A 24,656-nucleotide genomic window follows, 5' to 3' on the forward strand; every position below is an offset into this window, starting at 1 on the left:
GGCGGATCTCTGAGTTCAAGGCCAGCCTGGTCTACAGAGTGAGTTCCAGGACAGTCAAGGGGGGCTACACAGAGAAACCTATCTTAAAAAAAAATAACGGAAAAGGGGAGGTTCCAAACACTTCCTAGGGAAGAGCGCAATCTCACTGTGTATGATCTCCTACAGACGAGTCTTGAAGCTGCTTTAATCTGACACAGCTGGCCTGAACCAACTGGCACCTACTGCATCCAGTGCTGGGTTCCTGAACTGAGTCAACCATAACCATTCTTTTGTGTATCCTGGCAATCAGTCCATCGCCACTATTATTTTACACCCTGTTTTCCGGGTCTTGAGATGACTTGCCCATTCTTTATTTCCTATCTTTGGTATCCTGCTGCCCAGTGCCTTTGGGCGCTGACCTCCTGCACACCCTAATTAGTTCTGAGTCTGTGCAGTCACCAAAACCACTGAAATAGAAGCTTCTCTGAGCACGGCTGACATCAGCAGAATCCTCACTGAGTACTTTCTAGCTCCACTCACTTCCCTGGAGAATTCATAATTTCATTTTCTTCACAGCTGAATAAAAAGTCTCTTATGGCCGGGCATGGTGGCGCACACCTTTAATCCCAGCACTTGGGAGGCAGAGGCAGGTGGATTGCTGTGAGTTCGAGGCCAGCCTGGTCTACAAAGCAAGCCCAGAACAGCTAAGGCTACACAGAGAGAGCCTTTCTTGAAAAACAACAGCAACAACAAAGCCATTGTGGAAAAAAAATCTTACAAACATTTGGGGCAGACAAGCTTGCAAGAATTCTACCATTTGCTGGTATTAGTCAAAAATTCTGAAGTCAATGAACAAACTATAATACATCAAAAAGAAAGTGCATAAGTTAAGCTCTCCTAAGCTCTGGGTAAGGTCAAGATGCATAAGGTAGCAAGCATATCAAGAAATGAAGAAATAAGGAAAACCAATGTCATGATACTGTAAACTAGTCACTCTTTAAAGTTTCCTAACAAACAATGAAAGGAGGACAGGAAGTCACATTCTTCTAAGTGTGGCTTCAAACTTCTGTGTTCTGAATGTCTGTGGGCCCCTCCTGCTGTGGGATCCTCAGGAAATCAATTCATGCTTTTAAATAAGAGGCCCTTGCCATTCTTAACTGAGGACACAACAAGAAGGTTCCAGCTGTTGAGACGGAGTGTGCGCTACTTGGACACTGAATCTGCCGCCATCTTGGTCTTGGACTTCGAGCCTCTAGAACTATAAAGGGAAAAAAATCTGCTGTTTATGAGCTACAAGATTATGGTAGTCCATAAGGCAGGCCGATAGCTTGGCAAGTATGCTCCACATATGTTGCCCAAATATCATCATGACACGAGACAGCAAAAATATGTGCACATACACTCTTTGTTACAGTAGTCTTGGTTCTAGAATACTACCTCAAAGAAAAATAAGCAAAACTCTGGAACAACACCTGTGTGGGCTGCTTACAACAGCACTATCAATAACAGCAAAGACTGGAAACAGCCCAAATGTTTGGCAGCAGCTTAAATAAACCACAGTGCATTCACTCACGCTACACAGTTGAAAAACAAAACAGACTCTAAAGCGGCAATACAAGATACAGAACAACATGTTTAGTATGTTATCTTCTATCCAAAAATGAAAGGATGTTCACATATATAGACATGCTTATATTTTAAAAAACAAAAAATATTCATTAGAACTCAGTAACATATTATAGGAGTAATAGAACTGTTAATGTCTTTGGGAACCAAAATTTTATTTTAAGAGATAAGAACAGCAAATAAAAAAAATAAGATCTCTGTAACCTTAAACATGAAGTAGGACTTTCAGTATAAACCCATAATTTATCTTTATCTATGAAAACAAAGTGCATTTTGTCTAGAAGCCATGATCACTCAGCATCAATAATTGCACATAGCACCTAATTTTAATCTCTATATGAACACTTCATCTGTAGAAGCAAGGCCTGTTGGGAAAACGGTTGACTGAAACTATGGTGCAGTAGATGACACTGGAACGAAAACCTCAGCCGTAAGAGCTGATTGAGAGCACATGGTAATCACTCTTAGGATGTTGCAACCATGCAAATCTGTTCTGTGCTCAATTTTAAGGTGCTCCCGTTATTCTCTTCAGTGCAGCACTGCCCTCAGCTACTCTCTTGATGCTTATCCCCTCACACTTTGCCGTGAGAATACGCAAGAGGCATGGACTCTCTGGTCACACCAGAAGGCAAGGGAGCTACTGAAGTCACATCAAAAGAAGTAAGAGCAATTGGCCAAAGACAGACCAAGTTTAGCTTTAAAGACAGTGATTACGTCAATGGGTTTAAACATGTCAAAAAGTAGAAGCTGGAGCTGGAGGGATGGCTTAGTAGTTAAGAGTATATACTGTTCTTGCAAAGGACCCAAGTTTAGCTCCCAGCACCCACGCATGGGTGCTCATAACCTTTTGTAACTACGCACCAGGGGACTCAATGCCCTCATGTGGCCTCACAGACAACCAAACATAGGCATACAAACACACATATACATAATTAAATAAATAATTTTAAATGCAAATATATGTATGTTTATAATGATAACATCAACAACACAACAGAAGCTCATTGAGAGTTCTAGAAAATTGGCTCATTCTTCAAAAAAAATAGTAAATAAAGGAAAATAATTCATCATTTCCCTCATCTCTGGGAAACCTGAGAGTTGATGAGACTAAATCCATTAGAGAAGCGGTCCAGCTAATAAACATAGACAAACTCCAGAATTACGGCCTAAGCCTGTTGCAACCAGCAATCTGGTTCTAAACAACTATGGTCAATGGCTCCAGCACATTCCCGTAAGATACCTCACAGGGTCCTTTATGACAGACCAATCAGGCTTACTATACCTAGGAATAATGAAGACCCTTAGCACCGAAAGAGAGACACGTAGACACATGTGCCTTTTGAGGTGATGCAATAGGAAGTACACAGCATCATCCTACAAAGTATTTTTTTACAAATATCAATACTCAAAAATAATTATTTGAGACAAGGTTTCATGTATCTCTAGCTGGCCTTGAACTCAATAAAAAGCCAAAGATGTCCTCAAACTGCTGACTCTCCTGCCTCCACATCCTGGGATTACCAGCGGTTAGAGATAGGACCCAGAGCTTTGAACTTGCTAGCAGTCTACCAAAAGCTACCCCAAATACTTCTGCTCTCACTTAAAATTGTTTTAGGTATTTACGTCAGCACACTAAGTCTGACTGACACAAGAAAGCTGTAGAAGAAACAGTGGTCTCAGGAATCAGCTGTATCTTCTGTACCAATAGTTGGGGGGTGGGGTTGAGGGAAATATGACTAAAATACATTGTCCGTTTGTATAAAAGGGAATGCAGAGCATGTTTTCAGTGTACGTGTGACACCACTATCACCAGAAGTCTGAGTCCCCAGAAACCTTCCTAAAGATCCAGAATTCTCTCTTCTCTTAGAAGCTCTTAGAAGCATTTTCAAGACAGAAGAGTGATTCTTAGCAAACTGTAGAAATAATGCCTGAAAGGACAGTCTTTAGTAGAATAAGTTTTGAAAAATAATTTTAGGAACATTATATATTAGTCTCCTTGGGGCAATATGAGATCCTATAAAACAAATTGATGGTTAATAAACCTTTAAGAAAATTCCATATTGTTCAATTTATCATAGATTTCTTAAAATCCATAATTTCCTAGGGTTTACTAAGTGAGAGTGCCCATGTTTTACCTATGTGACAAAATAGGATCAATCTGTTATGAAATATATATACCAGCCATAACAGCAAAACTAAATCCACTGTCTTCTTGCAGCCAGTGCCCAGTAGTGCCCAGGCCTTTAATTCCAGTCCCTGGGAGGCAGAGGCTGGCGATCTCTGTTCAAGGCCAGCCTGGTCTACAGAATGAGTCCCAGAGCTACATAGTAAGACTTTGTTTCAAACCAAAAATAAAAAATACAAAAGAATCTCACACAGCAACGTCTAATAATGGATTTTAAAATGTGCCCGTTATCCTGTTCAGTTTAAGCCTTCTCCAGGATTAATTCCTAACCCTTAGATTACTTTATACTTCCCCATTTCTGCTTTTCCCCTCTGAGTATCCAGGCTCATTGTGCACTGAACCGGACTAGAGGGAGCGCAGCTTAGCCAGGCCAGCAGTGAGTATGTGAGAAATAGCAGTCTAGGGAGACAGCTTCAGTAGGACAGTCATTTAATTGGGGGGGGGGGGGGGAGGGGGTATCTGTGCCCCTGGGAGGCAGCCAGGGTCTCCAGGCAAAGTTTGTGTGGCTCTGTACAATTGGCCAGGACAGGAATGTTAGAACAAACTTCATTTGCATACTCAGGGGCACACACCTTATAAGGTCAAACAAGGCGTAAAGCCTGATAACTCTCAGGGTAATACACTCTCCCCAGGGTTGATCTGGGCAGCTGCCTTTATGCCTCCAGGTTGGGAGTGGGGAGGGAGCCAGCTCCTGCTATCTTCAGTATCTGAGCCTGAAGCTCTCCTTAACCCTTCCATTATGGTCCCACAACCTTACACTTCCTCATAATACCTAGATGCTTCAGTTTGGTACAAATAAAATGTCCCCAATACTCACTTAATCCTACACATGACTATGCTGGCAGCAGCAGCTACCACTTATTTCTGTTTTGTCTACGTAATCTCCTCTAATCCTCTATTACTTGCTCTATTACTCACTCTTTCTTTACAAGAAATGAAAGGACTAAGAATCACATCTTGCACTTTGGCAGCTAATAAACATCACATCTGTATTCCCTGCCAAAGTATGGATAACAGCAAAGAAATGGAGGCCAGCTGCTCAGGAGCTGCCTTGTCTCCAGCGACCCTAGCCCTTTCTTCCAAACAGAGACACCAGCTTTCTCTTTTGGAAGTAATTATCTGTTGGAATTCTCCCTGGTGAACAAGAGGTAGATGAAAAAGTACTTTCCTCCTAACCTACAGTGTCCCATGAAAGCTGACATTAGGAAGATGGAACCCTGTCACTGGGAAATAGCAGCTTCCAGGTCCAGGTTACATTTAACAGTAACGACTCTACAGATCGCTAGTTTCTTATTAAGTAAACAGTCAACCCCAGCTCTACTGCACATCTAAGGAAGCTATACAGCTTCTAACCTTGCAAACCAAAGCTGTGATTAGTCAGTCTTTGTGGAAACCATGTCACCTCCAACGAAAGAAACTAAGCTGCTAAGAAGCACAGTCCCCAGTAAGAGAATCCTCCAACATGCCTAAAATGTTCTTCATAGAAAGGCCGACCAGGGTTGCCAAACTGACAAATGTATCAGTTTCTTTTCCTGCTGCTCTGATAAAATAATTGAGAAGGGCAACTCTTTATTTTGTGTGTGTGTGTGTGTGTGTGTGTGTGTGTGTGTGTGTGTCTGAGTTTATATCTGTGCACTGTGTGCATGCAGAAGCCACTGCAGGCGAGACACAGTGTCAGATCCCCTGGACCTGGAGGTATAAGTGTAAGCAGCCATTTGAGAACTGGGAATCGAAGCTAGGTCTTTCTAAGAGCAGCCAGTGCTTTAACTACTGAACCAACTCACCAGGCCCTAGAGTATCTTCTTTAGCGAGGGAATATGGATTTGTTTCTACTCATCTGACTTCTCCAGCCCTCCCTCCTCCTTCCATTACACTCCTTAAATGCTTCAAATGTCACTAGCCTGTGCTATGCTCAGCACAGTAAGCATACACTCACAGGCTCTCAGTAAAGGGTCTTAAGTCATGCCTATAGCTAAGGGACTTTCAACTGTGACTGGATGTCCATAAATGGGTAAAAGTGGTAATTCCCTGCTCTGCATAATGGAAAGAAGCAGACGTAGTCAACTTTGAGGCATGGTCATACCTGCATGGTCCTTCTCTTTGTTAGTGTTACTTGAAAGTTTTTCCACTCCCAGCGCTGCTCCACCACATGTGCAAAGACAACGTGCCCATTCCCACAGGCTCCAGCGATCTGCGTGCCGTCAATAGACCAGGCGATATTAAATATGCTGCCGGTGTTGGGTTTTTCTAAAGCATATGACCACTAAATGGAAAAGAAAATGGAGAAAAGTTGATTTGTTGCCCCATAAAAGTGAAAACTTACAAAGTAGGCACATATTACATATTAAGATACTAAAGTAATTTTTGAGAGAATGCATTTTGGAGGTATAGTTTTGTTTCTTGGAATTTAAATATTTTGCAGTGAAGCTAACAGGAAAAATACATGTCTCTCCTGGAATACATTAATTCCATTAAGGAAGGTACTGGTGCCTTAAAGTAGCAGTTCTTGACCTGTGAGTCTCGGCCCCTCTCACAGGGTCACATATCAGATATACTGCATATCAGTTACTTATATTATATTTCATAACACTAGCAAAATTACAGTTATAAAGAAGCAATGAAAATAATTTTATGCTTGGGGGTCACCACAACATGAGGCGTTAACTGTGTTAAAGGGCAGCATTAGGAAGGTAGAGAACCACTGCCTTAAAGGAATTGCTGTATTAAAATCCAGAGATACACAAAACTTCTAAAGTTGATTTAATTATTATGTAATTGTTAAAAGTTGCTTATGCTTGTGAGTCAGTGCCCTCATCTGCAAGAAACTGAGCATTGTCATTTTTAGGGCCAGAGGAAAAATGTATTTTTATCTAAAATTATTAAAGGTGCTTTTTCTTGATACAATTATAGTATGCATAATGAAAGATAGAGATAGAATTTTTTAAATTGTACATTAGAAACACAACAAAACAGTATATGAAATAGCCCAAGAACTGCCAAAAATGCATCGCTTTAATGCAAATGATAACCTATAAGTAATAATGTTGAGAAAGATTTATAGGAAACCAGTTTACTTGAAGGTTTTTTATACTCTATTTTAAAAGTTCTCATTACAATATTTCAAAAACGTCATGAAAAAATGTCACTATAAAAAACATTGTAAAACATCTACTATGTATTCTAAATGATGGCATATTAGATGCACAAGCTTATTTTTCCTTTTTTTTTTTTTTTTTTTTTCAGAATGTAGTAGGTATAGCCCTCCTCGGTACTTGAAGGATCTGTGTAGAAATCAGCAAGCTAAGTGTCAAGGACAGAGGACATAGACTTCTCAATGATTCAGAAAACATTCATTTTTGGCAGACTATCTCTGATGCTTTTCCTTTGTTTTTCAGATATAATACAATTTTTTCTAGAATGACCAATTTATTTGACTGAACTTCCATATTTTCTTCTCATTCTTCTAACTTTAAAGTCAAATTATCTCTTACATTTTGCTGTTGTCCTTTTACTAGGTGTTTCTGTCTTGGCTCATGTTATTACTTTTCAGAAATACTCATTATTCGGGGATGAGGATGGAGCTCAATGGCAGGACAGTTGCTTAGCACAGTTTTGGCCCTAGATCCAATCCTAGTACCAAAAAACACAGAAAGAGTGCAAGCAACAGTGCAGTATACTGGCTACAGCCTTACTCTAACAACTGTGAAATTAACACACACACACACACACACACACACACACACACACACACACACACACACGGGGGTGTTCAGTAATAGATATTAGGGTAAAATAAGCCTTTAATCTCCTGATAAAGGGGCTACAGACCCCACTCAGTGGTTCTGAGCATGCACTGCTCTCCTGGAGGCCTGCGTTTGTTCCTAGCACCCATATGAGGTGGTTCACAGCCACCTGCAGCTCACCTGCAGGGGATCTGAGCCTTCTTCTGACACCTGCAGGTACTACACTCATACACACAAACCAACACATACACACAAGGAATAACGATGGTGGTGATAATAAGGGCTAGAGAGAGAATCCCGTGGTCGAGCGCGCATGGTCTCTTCCAGAGGGCCGGGTTGGGGTCCCGAAACGACCAGCAGCTCTAATTCCAGGCAGTCCACCACCTCCTCCAGCCTCCCCAGTATCAAGCAGGCAGACATACATGCAAGCAAAGCAATCGTGCACAGAAAACAAACTGGTCTTTTTAAAATAATAATGCTGGGGCTAGGGAGATGCTCAGGGGTTGAGAGCACTCGTTACTCTTCCGGAGGACTTGAGATCAGTCCCCAGCGCCCACCTCAGGCAGCTCACAGCTACCTGTAGCTCCTGGACAGCTCACCCCTTCTTCTGGACCCCCTGGGCACCCACACATGAAGCATACATTCACACACATCAATAAAAAAACAAATACAAAATAATAAAACATCTAAAAATGTTTCCTGAGATGGTGGCTCACATCTTTAATCCCAGCACCTGGGAGGCAAAGGCAGTCAGATCTCTGGGAGTTTGAGGCCAGCCTGGTCTACAAAGTAAGTCTAAGACAGCCAAGCCTATATAGAGAAACCCTGTCTCGAAAAACAAACAAACAAACAAATAAACAAAAACCAAAACAAAACAACCCCCCCACAATATAATCTGTCTACACAGTAATCCACTAATGTAAAATTTTTCTACATGATATGTTAATTTATTTAGTTACTTAATTAAAAATTATTGTATGTGTGGGGGTGTTGTGACTGCAAATCTCTGCAACATGTGCGTGCTTAGTGCCAGCAGAAGCCAGAAGCGGGCATCAGGTACCTGGGTACTAGAATTACAGATGGTTGTGAGCCACCATGTTGGTGCTGGGAAGCAAGCCTGGGTCCTCTGAACAGCAAGCAGCCAGTGCTCTTAACCACTGAGCCATCTCTCTAGGCCCTCAGTGTTGGTTTAAAAATAATGAAACTAGCCCCAATAGCTGCCCCTCCCCTTTTTGTATAATGTAATAAAGAAACGGTTGCGCTTCCGTTTAAATAAATAAATAAATAAAATAATGAAACTAATTCTGTAACAGAAATCTAATTTTTTACTCTCTCAATCCTAGACAGCAGAAAAGAATCCTTTAGCTTTGTGGTTTATAGTTTATGGTTTCTAATAAAGCTGGTTTTATACCAAATATGAAAATGTAACTATAAATTTCTCTTTGTCTTTCACTATAAAGTCAGAAATTCACTTAACATAAATAGGAAATTTCTCAGAAGATTAAACCAAAACCGTCTGTTAAATCTGAAATGGTCTGAGATAAAAATGACTGCCTCGCCACCTTCTTCATTACGACGACTTTGCCCTCACCACAGTTCCCATGGCTACGATACCTGAGTCCCGCTGGTTTTCCTCATACCACCTCCCCCAGCATGCCTAACCACATACGATTAGACCAGGCTTGTATGCCTAACCTAGACAAGGCTACCCATCTGGGGGTTTGATGCGCTCTGTACTCTTAAAGGGTATATACTTTAAGTCACTCTCTACCATATAAATGGGCCAAGGGGAGGCCCACACGAGTCACTTCACTGGGAAAGAAAAAAAGACTCTGGCTATGCACACAGAAACAAAAACAAAAGACACAAAGGGAATGTTTTCAATTTTTTTTGTAATCTACTTCTTGGTTCCTATGGCCTACTGGTAATTTCCCCTGGGCCTGTAAAAGATCTCTCTTTATTTTTATATCTTTATAACCAATTCTTCTCTTAGTTTAATGGCTTCTTCTACTTGTATACAGCCACAATTAAATGTAGAAACAAAAGTCGTGGATCAGCGACATTGCTGCAGCACGGCTTAAGATTTCCCCGTGTTTGGAGTGCCCTGTGCAGTTTTCTTCTTGTATTAAAAAGCAATAAACAGCCAATTAGTACTCATCAGAAGTAAGCATGTCCAGTGACAGGGAAAGATACCAAAGGATTGTGAGGTTAACAGAAGAGAGATGATCATTTAGCCCTCATCACTTATTTCATACATAAGGAATACACAAGTCCAGAAGAAATCTTCAACTTTGTAACTTTGCCACTGCAGATTTGACCCCAGAACTCTAGAAATGCCCCAAAGCCACATCCATACTAAGTAAAAATTTAAAAGTAATTTAAATTTCAAAATGAAAGTTAAATTAAATTTTAAGATAAAGCAACCATACTGAATAGCACAGTTTTTTTTGGTTTTTTGTGTTTTTTTGTTTTTTGTTTTTTAAGTAGTAAGGAATGCCTCTATAAAATGCTAATCTTCAGGGGCTAGGGAGCCTGCTCAGAGGTTAAGAGCACTGGCTTCTCTTGCAGGGGGTCCAGGTGTAATTCCCAGCACCCACATGGTGGCTCACAATCCTCTGTAAATCCAGTTCCACAGGACCCAATATGCTCATGCGATCTACAAGGCACCATGCATACATGTGGAGCACAGACACATGACAGAAAAACATCCCAAACATAAAACATATAATCCCTTTGAAGAAAAAGATGAGACTTATTTCCTTGTATTCTCTGAAATTGCTTATGCAAATAATTTCCCAATAGAGAAGTAGATATTTAAATTTACGACAATGACTTAAGTCTCAATAACTATATCTTCTTTACACAACTGTACACATATATTACATGGCAAGGATCCACAAAAGGACAATCTTTGCTTGGCCTAGTTTGAAATTTTCAACTCAGCGGCTTAGGATCAGGGTCTGGGGAAAGGGTTGTAAGGTATCATGTCAGGCCCGGAAGATGGCAAAAGAAGCCCCTGAAACAGCCCAAGAAGCAGGCCAAGGAGATGGACGAGGAAGATGAGGCTTTTAACAGAAACAGGAGGAGGAGCTGAAAGCCGAGGCCACGGGCAAGGGCCACAGGTGGAAATAAGAAATCTGGCAAAAAGTAAGCTGCTCCTCATGTCTGAGGTGACGGTGACCCTCTTCCATTCCTATGTAAACATCTGGATTCCTGCCATAACATCTTTGTCACCTACAGCCAGAATGAAGTGTTATCCTGGAGCTTATTGTACATTGTAGTAAACTTTTGTAGTAAAATAAAAATTTTAAATTTCAACTCATAATATTATATTCACATAAATTTGCCTGAAGACAAAGAGACAGAAGCAGTTCTTACATTCTTTATGGAAGACATGTTAGAAATATTCTTATATATTTCCTCTTAAAATAAGACAAATTGTAATTTATATTCATCATTGACAATGAAAGTTACATAAGACAGCAAGGGAAGTTCTGGCAGGTAGTGAATTATTAAATTTACTTTAATTGAATGGATGAGTGAATGAATGTTCACAGAGAAAACGAGAATTACAAAAAAAGCTATTCTCTGCATAGCCAATAGCACCCTCTACTGATACATAAAAACTACATTGCCAGTTAACTAAGAAGCCAAAAGTACCCGCCTCTTCAGATCTTTCTCCTTGAATCCTATTGTATACTAACTAGTGTGATTCATTCCCAAATGCCAATTATTTACTTAAAATATCTATGTTAATTTGAATCACATTTTTAGACACCAACGGTAAAAATAAACTTTATTATAGAACCTAGAAAAAAAATAGGATACCATGAGTCTAAATTTTAAAAAATATGACATCACAAGTCTAAATTTTATTCTACCAGCAATTCACTTATACCATGATTTATTTTACCGATCAGCCAGTAATGTTCATTTTCCTTACATATTTATTTTTAAATGTAATACATTTTACTTAAAATAATGTTATCTCAAACTGAAGAAATACCTCCACAGCAAAGAACATTTGGGTTCAGAACTGCCTGTCACTGTCTCGCTCAAGGGGATTGATCCAATCCTTCCACTAGCCACTGCCGGCATCTACATACATGTGGCATACATACACATGTACACATAAACGGTTAAAGATAATGCTATCTCTTTCTCGGCTTAATTTTAATTCTGTTTATTTATGTATGTGCCCACACGGAACATGTGCGAGAGAACTGAGGCTGAGAGGACAATGTAGGTTGTTCTTTCCTTCTGCCATGTGGGTCTCAGAGGTCAGAGTCAGGTTGTCAGGATGGGCAGCAGGGACCATTATCTGCTTAACCATTCAGGGTACATTTTATACCTTATTAAATACACACCAGCTGTGCCAAAGTGTCAAGTAATACTTGATAAAAGCTACATTGATTAATGTTTCTATCCATGTGCTACAACCAAGTCCATTTTCACACTTTCTGGTGAGTGAAAAATGTATTGCTTTGTAAGTTTTAGATGCATGACACTTGTTACTGAAGAGAGAACATTTTGGAGTTCTGGGAGTGTTTATACTTTAAGCCTTTGCTCATATTTTTACCTATAGAATTTCAATTAGGTTCTTTTTTTTACAGTTTTCTTAAGATTTATTTATTTTATGAGTGTTCTGTCTCATGCATACTAGAAGAGGGATTCAGATTCTATTACAGATGGTTGTGACCCACCATGTGGTTGCTGGAAATTGAACTCAAGACCTCTGGAAGAGCAGTTAGTACCCTTAACTGCTGAGCCATCTCTCCAGCCCCTCAAATAAGTTTTTTTTAATTAATTTCTTTGGTTGAGTGTGGTAGTGATGCCTTTAGTCCTAGCACTCAACGGTCAGAGATAGGCAGACTTCTCTGAGTTTGAGGCCAGCCTGCTCAGCAAGAGCTACACAACAGGACCCTGTCTCAAAAGTTTTCTGTTGATTTATCCACACTTCTTTAATTATTTTGAGTGCATAGTCTTTGTCTAGCAGGCTCAATGTTGGATATCTTGGGATTGGTTTTTGTCAACCTCTTTTTCCCCTATGGGCCACTGTGCTCTGCTTTTCAGCATGCCTTATATCTTGACTTTTCTTTTTGAAAACAAGGTATTTGGAATATCACCATGGGAGTAATTCTGGAAATCAGACCTCTCTCTGTCTGTGTAGCATACTGATGGGAGCAACAGTCACCTGTCCATTTAGAGAGCTTTCCAGGCTATTTGCCCATAGATGACTCCTCTCCTGTGTGGAAACTGAAGTCTCCATTCTGTTTCTCAATGACCCAGGCAAACAGAAAGAAAAAAGGCTACCAACCAACCTTTGGCCAGTTGGCTGTGCCTGGTGCACACCTGTAGCCCCAAGCCACACCATCAGCAATTCTGATTTGCCCTCTTCTTTTGCTTCATCGTTCACGAGTGACCTGGGACAGATGCTTTATGTGTTTTCCCTGGTCTTCTCATGTGTGTCTTCCCTGGCCTTCTCATGTGTGTCTGACCCTGGTCTTTTCATGTGTGTCTGACCCTGGTCTTCTCATGTGTGTCTTCCCTGGTATTCCCATGTGTGTCTGACCCTGGTTTTTCATGTGTGTCTCCCTGGCCTTGTATGTTGTACAATGGACTCCTCAGTGAGAGTGAAAGCCTACCAAAGCCTTATTCTCTCTGCCATCCTCTCTCCTCCTTCCTAGGTATTTTGGGTGTCTGTCTGCTGCCTGCTTCATCTGCACACTCAGCTCTATTGGGTGTGGGTAGCCATTTAAGGAAATTAGGAAGGAAGTTAGAAAGGAAGTTAGTTAGTTAGGAAGGAAGGAAGGAAGGAAGTTAGGAAGGAAGGAAGCAAGTTAGGAAGGTAGGCAGGCAGGCATGCTTATCATGGGTATCTTTCCTAATAATCGCGCACAACCTTTCCTTCCCACTCTTAATGGAAAACAGAACAACTGTCAATCAGTTTCCTACTCACAGACATTTATTCTGCATTTTGCTAGAGTAATACTATAATAAAACCTGGTACACACACACACACACACACACACACACACACACACACACACAAATACAAGCACCACTCTATACTTTGTATACTTATATACTATCTCATCAAAGTGAACTCCTGTTGGTAGAATTGCTAGGCTGAGGACCATGTAAGCCATCCTTCAGAGGCAGGAGATGGAGGTGAGTGGGCAGAGTGCTGTTGAGCATGCATGATGTCCTAGCAGCATGAAAGCTGGCACATAGGTGTTCTTGCAGCCAAGAGGCAAAAGCCAAAAGATGCGGAGTTCAACACCACCCTTAGCTGTGAAGCAAGCTTGAGGATAGCCTAGGCCACAGGAGAACCTGTCCCCAAAACTAATTAGTTAATAAAACTACTCTTCAAAAAGGGGAAGTTTATTCCCTAAACAGAGACAGGGGAAAGAGAGGGAAGGAAAAAAACGCACTGACTATAAAGACCATTCTGACCAGAAGAGAGGCTAGTCGAGGGTCACCAGTTTATTGGAGTAAGTAATTCCAATAAACTCTCAGGCTTATCGAGACAGACCTGGGTGGAACGGGTTCCTTGGTCTATTTGCAGGGCCATTCTAGGGTGAATAGATGCATGCTTTACATCTCCACAGAAAAATATCACACAGCAGGCACTCCTCAGTCAGCGCTGTAAAAACTGTCCTGGGCCCTGTGGGCTGCTCCAGCTCTGTACTAAGAGCCACAAATCAAATGGCTCCCAACCTTCTTTTGACAGGATATTAGGTTATGAAAAGGCAGGAGCTGGGAAAGGCGATTCTTGACAACTAGGTATTAAGACCATAGAACACTATTAAGCAACCTACACATGAAAATGACCAGAAGCAACAGCCTAAGCCTAAGAAATAACTTTCTGGAGCAAAATTTCGCTTCAGCACATCACAAATTCGGCCCCCAAAGAGCCCATGAATTCACTGGCCTCAGTGGACAGCATCAAATTTCCCTTTAAATGAGCATATCTAGACCCATCAACTTATTTAGTGCAGCCTTGAGACCTCATGAGAGAAGTTTCTTCATGCAGTTAATGCTGAAACTCGCAAGTAGTTAAAGTGTCTGTGAAATGCTCAGCCACAATGGGACGTCTATATTACACCCTCTTCCCCCAAACCTCAGGGGCCATTGTGGAAGGGGAACAAAAAGATCTTAAGAACCAGAAATTGGGGGAGACTGGAGTGAAATGGTGTCTTCTGGACATTCCAGGGCATGTGTACTCATGGGCACAGACAACTTTGATCATCTACAAAAGACCAGGACAAGATGAAGCCAATCAACATTCCAACATGCAGGGACAAGGGCTCATGAGCTCCCACCCCTAGCTAAGGAGCTAATTCCATTGAGGCTTCCAAGGGAGGGACAGCCAGTTTCTTTTTTGGGTGGGGACCCTGGGAGGTTGGTCATGCTCCCACAGGAGAGCCAGGACCTCTGAGTATTTGAATAGCACAAACTAGGCTCTGTAGGCTACTTGACAATGTTTCTTTAAAGGTCTAGGGAGAGGATTCCGCAGTTTGTTTGGTTTTTTTTTTTTCCAGTCACTTTTCCAGAGGACACCTGCTAATTCCCAGCACCTACACGGCAGCTCACACCCGTCTGCAGCTCCAGTTCCAGGGCTTCTGACACCATCACATAGACATACAAGCAGGCAAAACACCAATCCACATAAAATAAAAATAAATGATATAAATTTTCTTTTTAACTTTTGTAGCTGGGTGGTGGTGGGGTACATCTTAAATCCCAGCATGCAGAGGCAAAGGCAGGTGGATCTCTGTGAGTTCAAGGCCAGTCTGGTCTACAGACTGAGTTCTAAGACATCAATGGCTACACAGAGAAACCCTGTCTCAAGAAAAAAATTAAGAGAGAACTCACAAAATTGGGAGGAGGTAAGAAGATGGAAGGTAGATCTGCAATCAACATATATTGTATGCATCAATGACATTTTCAAAGAATTGATAAAAATTATATTTAAAAATAAATAAAATTTAAATGATAGAACCGAAGAAGGTACCTTTTAGAAATAACTAAGTAAAACTTGTGCGTGCTGAATGTAGGTAACTCAATGTATAATTTTCAAGCAAAGGATCTAATAAAATAACACAAAGTTAGAATAATTTGAGTCATATTGGGGGGCAATTTTCAAGAAAGCATGCAAATAGTAATGAAGATGGTAATGTAGTCAGAAATGTAAACAGCTGTTCAAGACTCTTCCAAATAAATAGCAAAGATTTCTCTCTGGAACCTACCCCTTTCCCGCTCAACTTGCTACCCCATTATTCAGACCAAGAGCCTCATAATTACGCACCCCACATCTATCCTATCTCTTCTCTAATCTGTCCCTAAACTAGCCAGAGTACACACTCTTCCAAAATGTCCAATCTCTCAAAGGTCACTATCTAAAAATCAGTAACTCACTGTCGTGGTTTGAACAGGAACGGCCCCCAGGCTCTCTCATGTGTTTGAATGCTTGGCAGTGCGGGGGTGGCACTATTAGGGGATGTGGCTTACAGGAGAGGGTGTGGCCCTGGTGGAGGAAGTACGTCACTGTGGAAGTGAGCTTTAAGGTATTACATAGGCTTAAGCTGCACTCAGTATGGCTCACAATCTCCCTCTGCTGCCTGCAAATAAAGATGCTCTGAGCTCCTGTCCAGCACCGTGTCTGCCTGCACACTGCCATGCTTCCTGCCATAGTTATAATGGACTAAACCTCTGAAACTGTAAGCCAGCCCCAGTTAAATGTTTTCCTTTATATGAGTTGACATGGCCACAGTGTCTCTTCACAGCAATAAAACCCATTGTCCACACAATAAAATCCAGATTGCTACCCTGTGCTAAGCTTTTTCTTTTCTTCTCTTTCTTTCTTTTTTATTTTTTAAAATTTATTTATTATTTGTACAGTATTCTGCCTGCATGTATGCCTGCATGTATGCCTGCATGCCAGAAGAGGGCACCAGATCTTATTATGGATGGTTGGAAGCCACCATGTGGTTGCTGGGAATTGAACTCAGGACCTTTGGAAGAGCAAAGTGCTTTTAACCTCTGAGCCATCTCTCCAGCCCAACTTTTCTAATAAACCATGATTCTGTGCCTTTGCTTGGCTTAGCTTCTTTCCCATACCATAGTTCCTTGGCTATCAAAGCAATACTTGCAACATCTGAATTCTAGTCATTACTATCCACCACCCATGAGGCTTTACGGACTAACATACTGTGCTGGCTTTCCAGCGTTACAGTTCCAGCTGTTCAAGGAAATCTTGCCCAGATGCTCTCACAGGAAAACAGGTCAATATGGAGCTTTCTCTGACTGCAGGAGGAGAACACCTTAATCTCAATCTTATCTTTCCCCCTCACTGCGACAATCCCTGAGGGGGCTCCACAGAAAAGAATTACATCTTAAAGGACTAAAATTTATCCTCTTCTATACAGCTAGAAGGGGTTTGTTTGGTGGATATCTTTTCTAAATCACCCCCAGGTAATATCCTATGCCATATCTGCTGGCATGGCACTCTTCCATAATCTTTCATATTTGGAGGCACAAGAGGTTCCTTTTGTCTGAACTCATTTCCTTTAACCTTGTAGAACTATTTATCCACCAAGCTTCAGCTCTCTAAGCAATGCCCCACAGAGAGAATTAGGCTCACATGTATCCAAACATGAATACTTATGTGCACACACTCTGTGTGTGTATGCATGTATGTATGTATGTACGTACGTATATATGTACGTGTATGGTGTATACACAGACATGTTTGTGTGAGTGTGTGCACATGTGCATGTAGGTGTATTGGGGGGAAGCTGTTGACATCAAGTATTTCTCTCCACTCTATGTTTTGAGACAGGATTTCTCTGAACCTAGAGCTCACCTATTCAGCTAAACTAAATATCTAATGAGCGACAGGAGCCTCCATGTCTCCGCCACTCACCAGTACTGAGCAGAGTGTGCAACATGCTTGGCTCAAGGCCTCATGTTTATGCAGCAGGCACTTACCTACCAAGCCACCTCCACAGCTCCCTAAACACAAATCCGTAAGAGAGAAACATATATCCTTTGTTGATTTTTAGAGACTGGTTTGCTTAAGTTTTGAAACATAGCCTTACTGATCTTGGCTAGCCTGGATCTTGCTATGTAGACTAGCTGGCCTCAAACTCACAGAGTCTCTGCCTTCCAAGTACTAGGATTAGTTACTATTGTGCCTGGCACTAAAATTAAAATTAGAATTTACTATTAATTCCTTTAAAATATGTGACTAAAATTTTGTATGAAATATACTGATACCAAAATAAATTTAAAGCTGCATGCTCCATAATCAAGTGGGCATAAATTTGAAGTGTTAAACTATTTTACCATCCTTTAGAGTCCTGTTCAAAACAAATACTTCCCAAAAGAAAAATAATAGAGGCTATGTCCATTCTTCAGTTGTAAATTATGTAATCAGAAATTGATGAATCAGAGACATTGAGTTAAATACCTTCCTGAGACTATTTTTTAAGGGGTGAGTGCTGTGTGTGCTACACTGCCAACTGTGGCAGAACCTCTGTGACTGCTGTCAGTGTAACTTACCCCAGTTTTATCACACAAGCGCAGAGTATGAAACGACCCAACAGCAAACAACTCCCCATCTGGAGCCCAGGCGACAGAGGTAATAGGGTGCTCGTGAGGCTGAGAACTGTATAGTACGCGGCCATAACTATCCCAAACCTACAAGATCAAATTTTTAAATGTTTTATGGCATCACCACATTACTACAAAAAAGTTTGTCCTCCAATATGCTATCAAGTGAAGACTAAGAAATCATAACCATACAGAATGAACAACTAGAGATTTTACCATCACTCCAGTAGGACAAAGCAGTATTCCTGAAAATTTACATGCCTCAGAAAAGAAAACCTCACAGCATTCCTAAACCTGAATTAAATATTGAATATATCCATTTTCAGTACTTTAAATTTAGTAGTAAAATCTGATGAGGGTTAATATTTCCTAGAATTTCTTTCTGCCAAATGAGATTTCTATTGACTTTCTCTAAGAATTTCTTTCATTTAAAGTCCCTACAACTAAGGACAATGCATGCAGTAAACCTAGAACCCCTATCCAGATCTAGCCAATGGACAGCACATTCTCAACAATTGTATGGAAAGCAGGGACTGACTCGGACATGAACTTTGGTGCCCCTTGGTGGGGAGACCTGATGACACTTAGAGGAAGAGTAAGCAGGCTACCAGGAAGAGACCTGATATGTCGTGATCTTATAGTGAGGGACAAGGTCCCCTTCTGTCACAGACCTAGGGGAGGGGAATAGGATGGAAGAGGGAGGGAGGGGGGAAACGGGAAGATACAAGTGAGGGGATAACAACTGAGATGTAATCTGAATAAATTACTTCAATAAAAAATTTTTAAAAGTCCCTGCAACTATAGTTATACTAAATTTTCCTGTTGGAGCTAGGGGCACACCTCAACAGGCGAGCCTTTGCCTCGTGTATCACATGGTCCCAGTACTGAAGAAAAGGGGAAGCATCTTAGCATCCAGAGATTATTTTGGTCTGAAAATGGACCAATATTTAAGAAGCTAGGAGGGTTGTTTTTTTTTTTAAACAAAAGTGAATAAAGAAATGAGTCAATTTAAACAAACAAAAAAACTCCAAGAGCTTAATTGAGACATTGCTTTCTATTAAATCAAAATTTTACTATGAGAACTTTAAATAGCACTTGAAGTTGGAAAACAATTTGTTCAATTATTACATGTAAAAGACTAAAAAAGTAGTCGTATATGTTAAATGCTTTTCCCCTAAGTTTTATTCTTTTAAGCCAATAGTAAGTCTAAACATTATATACTGTGACGGTCAGTTTTATTTGTCACCTTGACTGATGTGGAAAAAGTCTCAGTAAGGGACGGTCTAGCAGGTTAGCTTGGGGATGTGTCTATGGGGTTCTGTCTTGATTGTGTCAAGTGAGGTGGGAAGACCCACTTGTGGCCACGTGACTCCGTGTTCTGGGCTCTGTAGACGCTGAAAAATGAACTGACTAAGCCTATGCCCTTGACTGCGTGTGACTAGCTGCTTCAAATTCCTCCTTGCAATGAGAGCCAGGAACCTCCAACTGCAAACCAAACTAGCCCTTCCTCTCTTAAAGCTGCTGCTGTCAGGAATGCCACCACAGTCACAGGAAATGAGGTTACACACATACCTTATACTTACAGTCTTCACCAGCAGATAAAATAAGGTCGTTGACTGAGTTCCAATCGACTTTTAAAATAATGCCTTCATGGGCTTTCCACTATGAAGGGAAAAAGATACTGCTTAAAATGTTAGAAGTGAAGTGTTATATAAGCTACAATATCAGCTGACTTCAAATCTCTTTTGCACTGCTGCTCCTTCCAGTGATACTGTCCTCATGCCTACTGACAAACATCTCTTTCTTCTTTTTTCCCCTCTTGCAGAGGGGGCAGGAGAGAGGGCTAGAAATTGACTCTAGGGTCTCACATATAAAGTGTGCGCCACCAGTTTTCTATATGCCAAGCTGTTTTCTTTGTTTCAACCTCTACTGCAGAAACATCTTTAGTATCCCCTCTCTTTTTCTTATCTGCACATCTCCTAAGTTTTATTCTCCTAATAGATCTGGGTCACAACTGCATTATTACAAATCCTCTATTGATTTACCATATAATTAAATAATGTTTTCTGTAAATATATATATGTATATATATATATATATATCACATATAGCCATAATGTCTATAGATGGACATACACAAGTTACCTAGAAATTTGCAACTATAAGGCAAGCATGTTTTTCTTGCTTTTAAATATAAGTAACCCAGAGACATATAGAAAGTAGATCCATATATATGGATATATATGTCGCACAGAATCTAGAAAATAAGCATGGGTATGGTGCTATTAAATGTAGTTCCTGTTTCCATTTGCTATTACCAGTCATGTAATTAGGCAGTTAGTTAGCTTGCTTGAGACAGGATTTCTCTGTGTAGCCCTCACTATCTTAGAACTCACTCTGTGGACCAAACTGGCCATGAACTCAAGAGATCTGCCTGTGTCTGCCTCCTGGGTTCTGGAATTAAAGGCATGCACCGCCAATCCTAGCAGGTTTTTTAAAAATCCATTTGAACAACAAGCTCCTTGTGGCAGGAAACATCTATTTCTTTTTCTCTCTTATTAAATAAGCTGAGGACAATTTCTGCTTGCTTGTTTTGTGTGTGTGATGCTGTGATCAAACCCAGGGCCTCACACATGCTACTTTGGAATAAATCCCTAAGCCCTGCTCTACTCTATTTAAAATCCTATACTAAGCATACTGGCATACAGCAGCCATGCAGTTATTTATACTGAATGAATGAATATGCTTCCTCATATAATACCAGATTCTGAATGTGTAGAATGCCTTAAAACAACTAAGGTCTACAGTGCTAAACTGCATTCTGTCCATATGGACAAAGCATTCCTCTATGGGGACAATCCATATTTGCATGCGTCTATGCTCCCAGAAAGTCACTGCAAGCTTAGACTCCCAAAAGGAATGGATAATTTGCATTACATTTCTAATTATACTCCAACTCTTCTTTCGCTCTAGCCAATTGTGACAATGGGTACTTTTTCATTTCTCCTCTGTTCTGCCTTACACAGCCCTAAAGTATATTTAATGATGATGCACTTGTAGACCAGGCCTCAACTCTGAGACCTGCCTGCTTCTGCCTCCCTGAGTGCTGGGCTACTGACAGGTGCCACTGTGCCAGGCTTTGCTGTCTAATTTCATTGCAGATTTATGGTTAGTTATTTGTCAGTTTAATATAAGCTAGAGTCATCTGAGAGGAAGGAGGCTCAATTGAAAAAATGCCTTTATAAGAGTAATCATTATAAGGCAAAGCTGTGGAGTATTTTCTTGGTTAACAATTGATTAATAGAAAGATGATAGAAATAGATTAGATAGATAGATAGATACACAGACAGACAGACAAGAAATAGCAGCATAGTCGATACAAAAATTACAATGTAGACCATCAAAGGAGACCTCATCTCCTTACTGATTGAAATCTACATCTACCCAGCTTCTGAAACTAATGCTTCTTTAAAAAAAAAATTATGTGTTCATCCTGCATGTATGTATGTGGAGTACATGTGTACAGTACCCACACAGGCCAAAGGAGGGCATCGAATCCACAGGGACTGGAGTTACAGACAGTTGCTAGCTGCAGAGTGGGTGTTGAGAACAGAATCAGGGTCTTCTGCAAAAGCAGTGAGTGTGCTTAACCGCTGAGCCATTTTTCCAGTGCCCAAACTAATGCTTCCTAAAATACTCATACACCCGATGCAGCCTGTCAATCTCCACCACCTCCCCACAGCTTCTTAAAAATAACTTATTATTTTATGTGTATAAATGTTTCCTGGCATGTTTGTCCTGGTACCCCCATGCATGTCTGGCATCTGTGGCGGTCAGAAGAGGGCACCAGATCCCCTGGAATGGCATTACAAACAGCTGTGAGCCACATGGGTGCTGGAAATAGAACCTGGGCCCTCCGGAAAGGCAGCCAGTGCTCTAATGGCTGCGCTGTTGCTCCAGCCCCCTTGCATCTTTTCCTTTTTTCCTGAACTCTCTAGCTTATTAGAAGGACAAAAGGCAATATTAATTCATCATTACACAACAGCAGCGGGAACAGTGACTCTGTAGCGAGTGCTTACTGGACACCAGACAGTAATCCTCACAACAATCCTAGTGAATAGGTTACTGTGTCGGAGACAAGAAGGCCAAGAAGCAAAGAGATCCAAACTTTGTCATCACATGGAGATAGGCAAGTGGAGACCTGACCCAGGTGCCTCACCCCACAGCTGTGGTGGTTTAAATGAGAGCAGCCAAACTTGGCAGTATTGTCCACGTGGTTCTGGCTTTAGAGTAAAGGGGTTGTGCGATTTTTTTCCTATGGTTAAAGAGAGGTACAGAGGCTAGGTATGCGGCAGGGCCTGTAGGGACGCCCTGAGAAGCTGCTGGATGACGCTGTGGAGGTGAAGCCTGGTTTGCATTGGAGACACCAAGATGTTGAAGATGCCAGAGCTACGAGACATCTGTTAGGAGGGCTGCACACAAGGGCTGGAACCAACCCGAGAGAGAGAGCTGGAAGGACTGAGCCATCTAAGCCCTTTCGCAGCTAGTAAAATGGTAATGTATATTCTGTGTCACTGTATGCTGGAAGTATTTAAGTTCCTTTTTTATTTTAAAGAGAGTTAAAATTAAAAGAATGCCTGGAGTCTTAGATGAGCATTTGTACTTTGAACATTTAAAATGTGTTGAGACAGACTTTTGAAGTTGGACTCAATGCATTTGCATTAGGATACCATGAGCCTCTGGGGGCCACGAGTGGAATGTGGCCGTCTGAATAAAATGGCCACCATAGGCTCATGAGTTTGAATATGTGGCCTTTAACTTTGGAGCTGTTTGGGAAGGATTAGGAGGTATGTCACTCAAGTAAGGCTTTGAGGTTTCAAAAATTTTCTAACATTCCCAGTGTCATTCTCTGCCTCCTACCTGCAGATGAAGACATACGCTCCCAGCTCCAGCGCCATCTTCTCTGCCTGTTGCCATACTGCCCACCCTGACAGACGCAGACTCTAACCCTCAAATAAACCCTTTCTTCTATAAGCCGGAACGCAGTCCAAGAATGGGGGCATGTGAAACTTCTGAGTGCTTATGAGAAAATTCAAAAAAAAAAAACCCCAAGAGTCTTGTGACCTGTTTCTTCACATCTGGGAACTGTTCTTGGACTATGTTCTGATGCTCCTCCCATGGGTAGCAGATAGAAGTGGTACTCATATGTCACTCAGGCGACTCTTCTTAAGCCCCAGACTATAAGCTATCTGAGGCTCTGAATAAAGTGGCTACTGTATGAGAATTCAAGCCTCCTCATTGTTAGGCCCTACCCTCCCAGGTTCATGCAGCCAAGCAGAGCGGTGAGTGCTCTGTGTCGCCTCGGTCATGGTGTACTATCACATGCACAGAAAAGTAACAAGACAAAAGTCAAACTACACTGTCATTATCACACTGCGAGAGAAAGCCTTCTAATTTCAGTAGTAGAATCAAATAACCAAATCTTGCACATCGGCTTGAAAGTTTGCCTTTTATTTGTCCCTGCCTGACCTGCCTTAACAGCTTAAATTGTTTTGTTTTCTTTTGTGTGGTTCTGTTTAACCCTCTCTCATGTATTTTTTAATAACTAATTTTTTTTTCCTATTTCCTGGGCTTAGGACTGCCTCCCCATCTATTCTTTAGCTCCTAACAACTATTCCTTCTTTTTTAATAGCACACAAATAATGTCAGCTCTACATCTATCCTTAAGCCAAATTAATCATAAAGTTATCTGCACATAATTGGTTCTAAGTCTAGTATTGACTCCTCCACCATTCTAACAGTGATTTTAAAAGAACACAAAAAACTGCTAGCCCTTTGAGAGAACACAGTGTTTGAACAGATGATAATGATGATTAAAAACAAAATCAGCACTCAAGAGTTTCATTTAGGTTTGTTTCATCTCAACCCTACACACCTGAGGCCGACTCTGTACTCTGAAGCTTCTCAGCTGTGCTGAATCACATGACAACTCAGGAGCGCAGAACCCCCAGAGGACAGACTACCACGGCCTGAGCTGAAGTGTCTGGGAAGTGAGCCTTTGGGAAACATAGACAGAAATTCCCTGCTCTATAACTAAGCCTGGAAAAACTGCAAACTCAAAGGTCGCAGACTGTAAAGAGACTAACAGACTAACAGAGACTGCAAGCACCACCCAGCTTGGCAGTGACGCAGAGCCAGATAAGAAGTTACAAAAGCCTCGATGTACCTGTAAAACTTTAGCATTTGGCTGAAGAGGTTTAATGATGAGCTGTTTGCCTGCTGTATAAAGAACCTTTTCTGAATCAGGGCCCCATGCTACAGAGTACACTGGTATTCCTGTAAAAAAAGAAAGGGGAAATGGTAAACTTACATCTTCATGCCTTTAAAAAGAATAATGTTAAGAGTATCAAAATCTTGGCATGGTGGCACACTCCTGTAATCTGAATACTAGGGAAGCTGAGGCAGGATAATCCCAAATTCAAGGCCAGTCTGAGCTACATAGAGTG

At 41.1% G+C, this 24,656-nt stretch overlaps 1 protein-coding gene and 1 pseudogene across 2 annotated transcripts in view; one reads left to right on the forward strand and one right to left on the reverse strand.

Annotated features, from left to right (window-relative positions):
- Window positions 1–24,656, reverse strand: part of IFT80 (intraflagellar transport 80) — a 78,018-nt gene that overhangs the window by 36,030 nt on the left and 17,332 nt on the right. Inside the window, exons 4-7 of the mRNA XM_084769662.1 lie at window positions 24,377–24,486; window positions 19,723–19,812; window positions 18,100–18,237; window positions 5,874–6,053 (exon numbers count right to left, since the gene is read on the reverse strand). Of these exons, the coding sequence (XP_084625788.1) occupies window positions 5,874–6,053; window positions 18,100–18,237; window positions 19,723–19,812; window positions 24,377–24,486 (518 nt within the window). The remainder of the gene's footprint in view (window positions 1–5,873; window positions 6,054–18,099; window positions 18,238–19,722; window positions 19,813–24,376; window positions 24,487–24,656) is intronic.
- LOC311590122 (translation machinery-associated protein 7-like) lies at window positions 10,518–10,794 on the forward strand (annotated as a pseudogene). Its single transcript has one exon. The product of its transcript is annotated as a translation machinery-associated protein 7-like (transcript).

The sequence above is a fragment of the Acomys minous genome (assembly GCF_964271855.1).
Source record: "Acomys minous genome assembly, chromosome: 19".
In the NCBI taxonomy this organism is placed as follows: Eukaryota; Metazoa; Chordata; class Mammalia; order Rodentia; family Muridae; genus Acomys; species Acomys minous.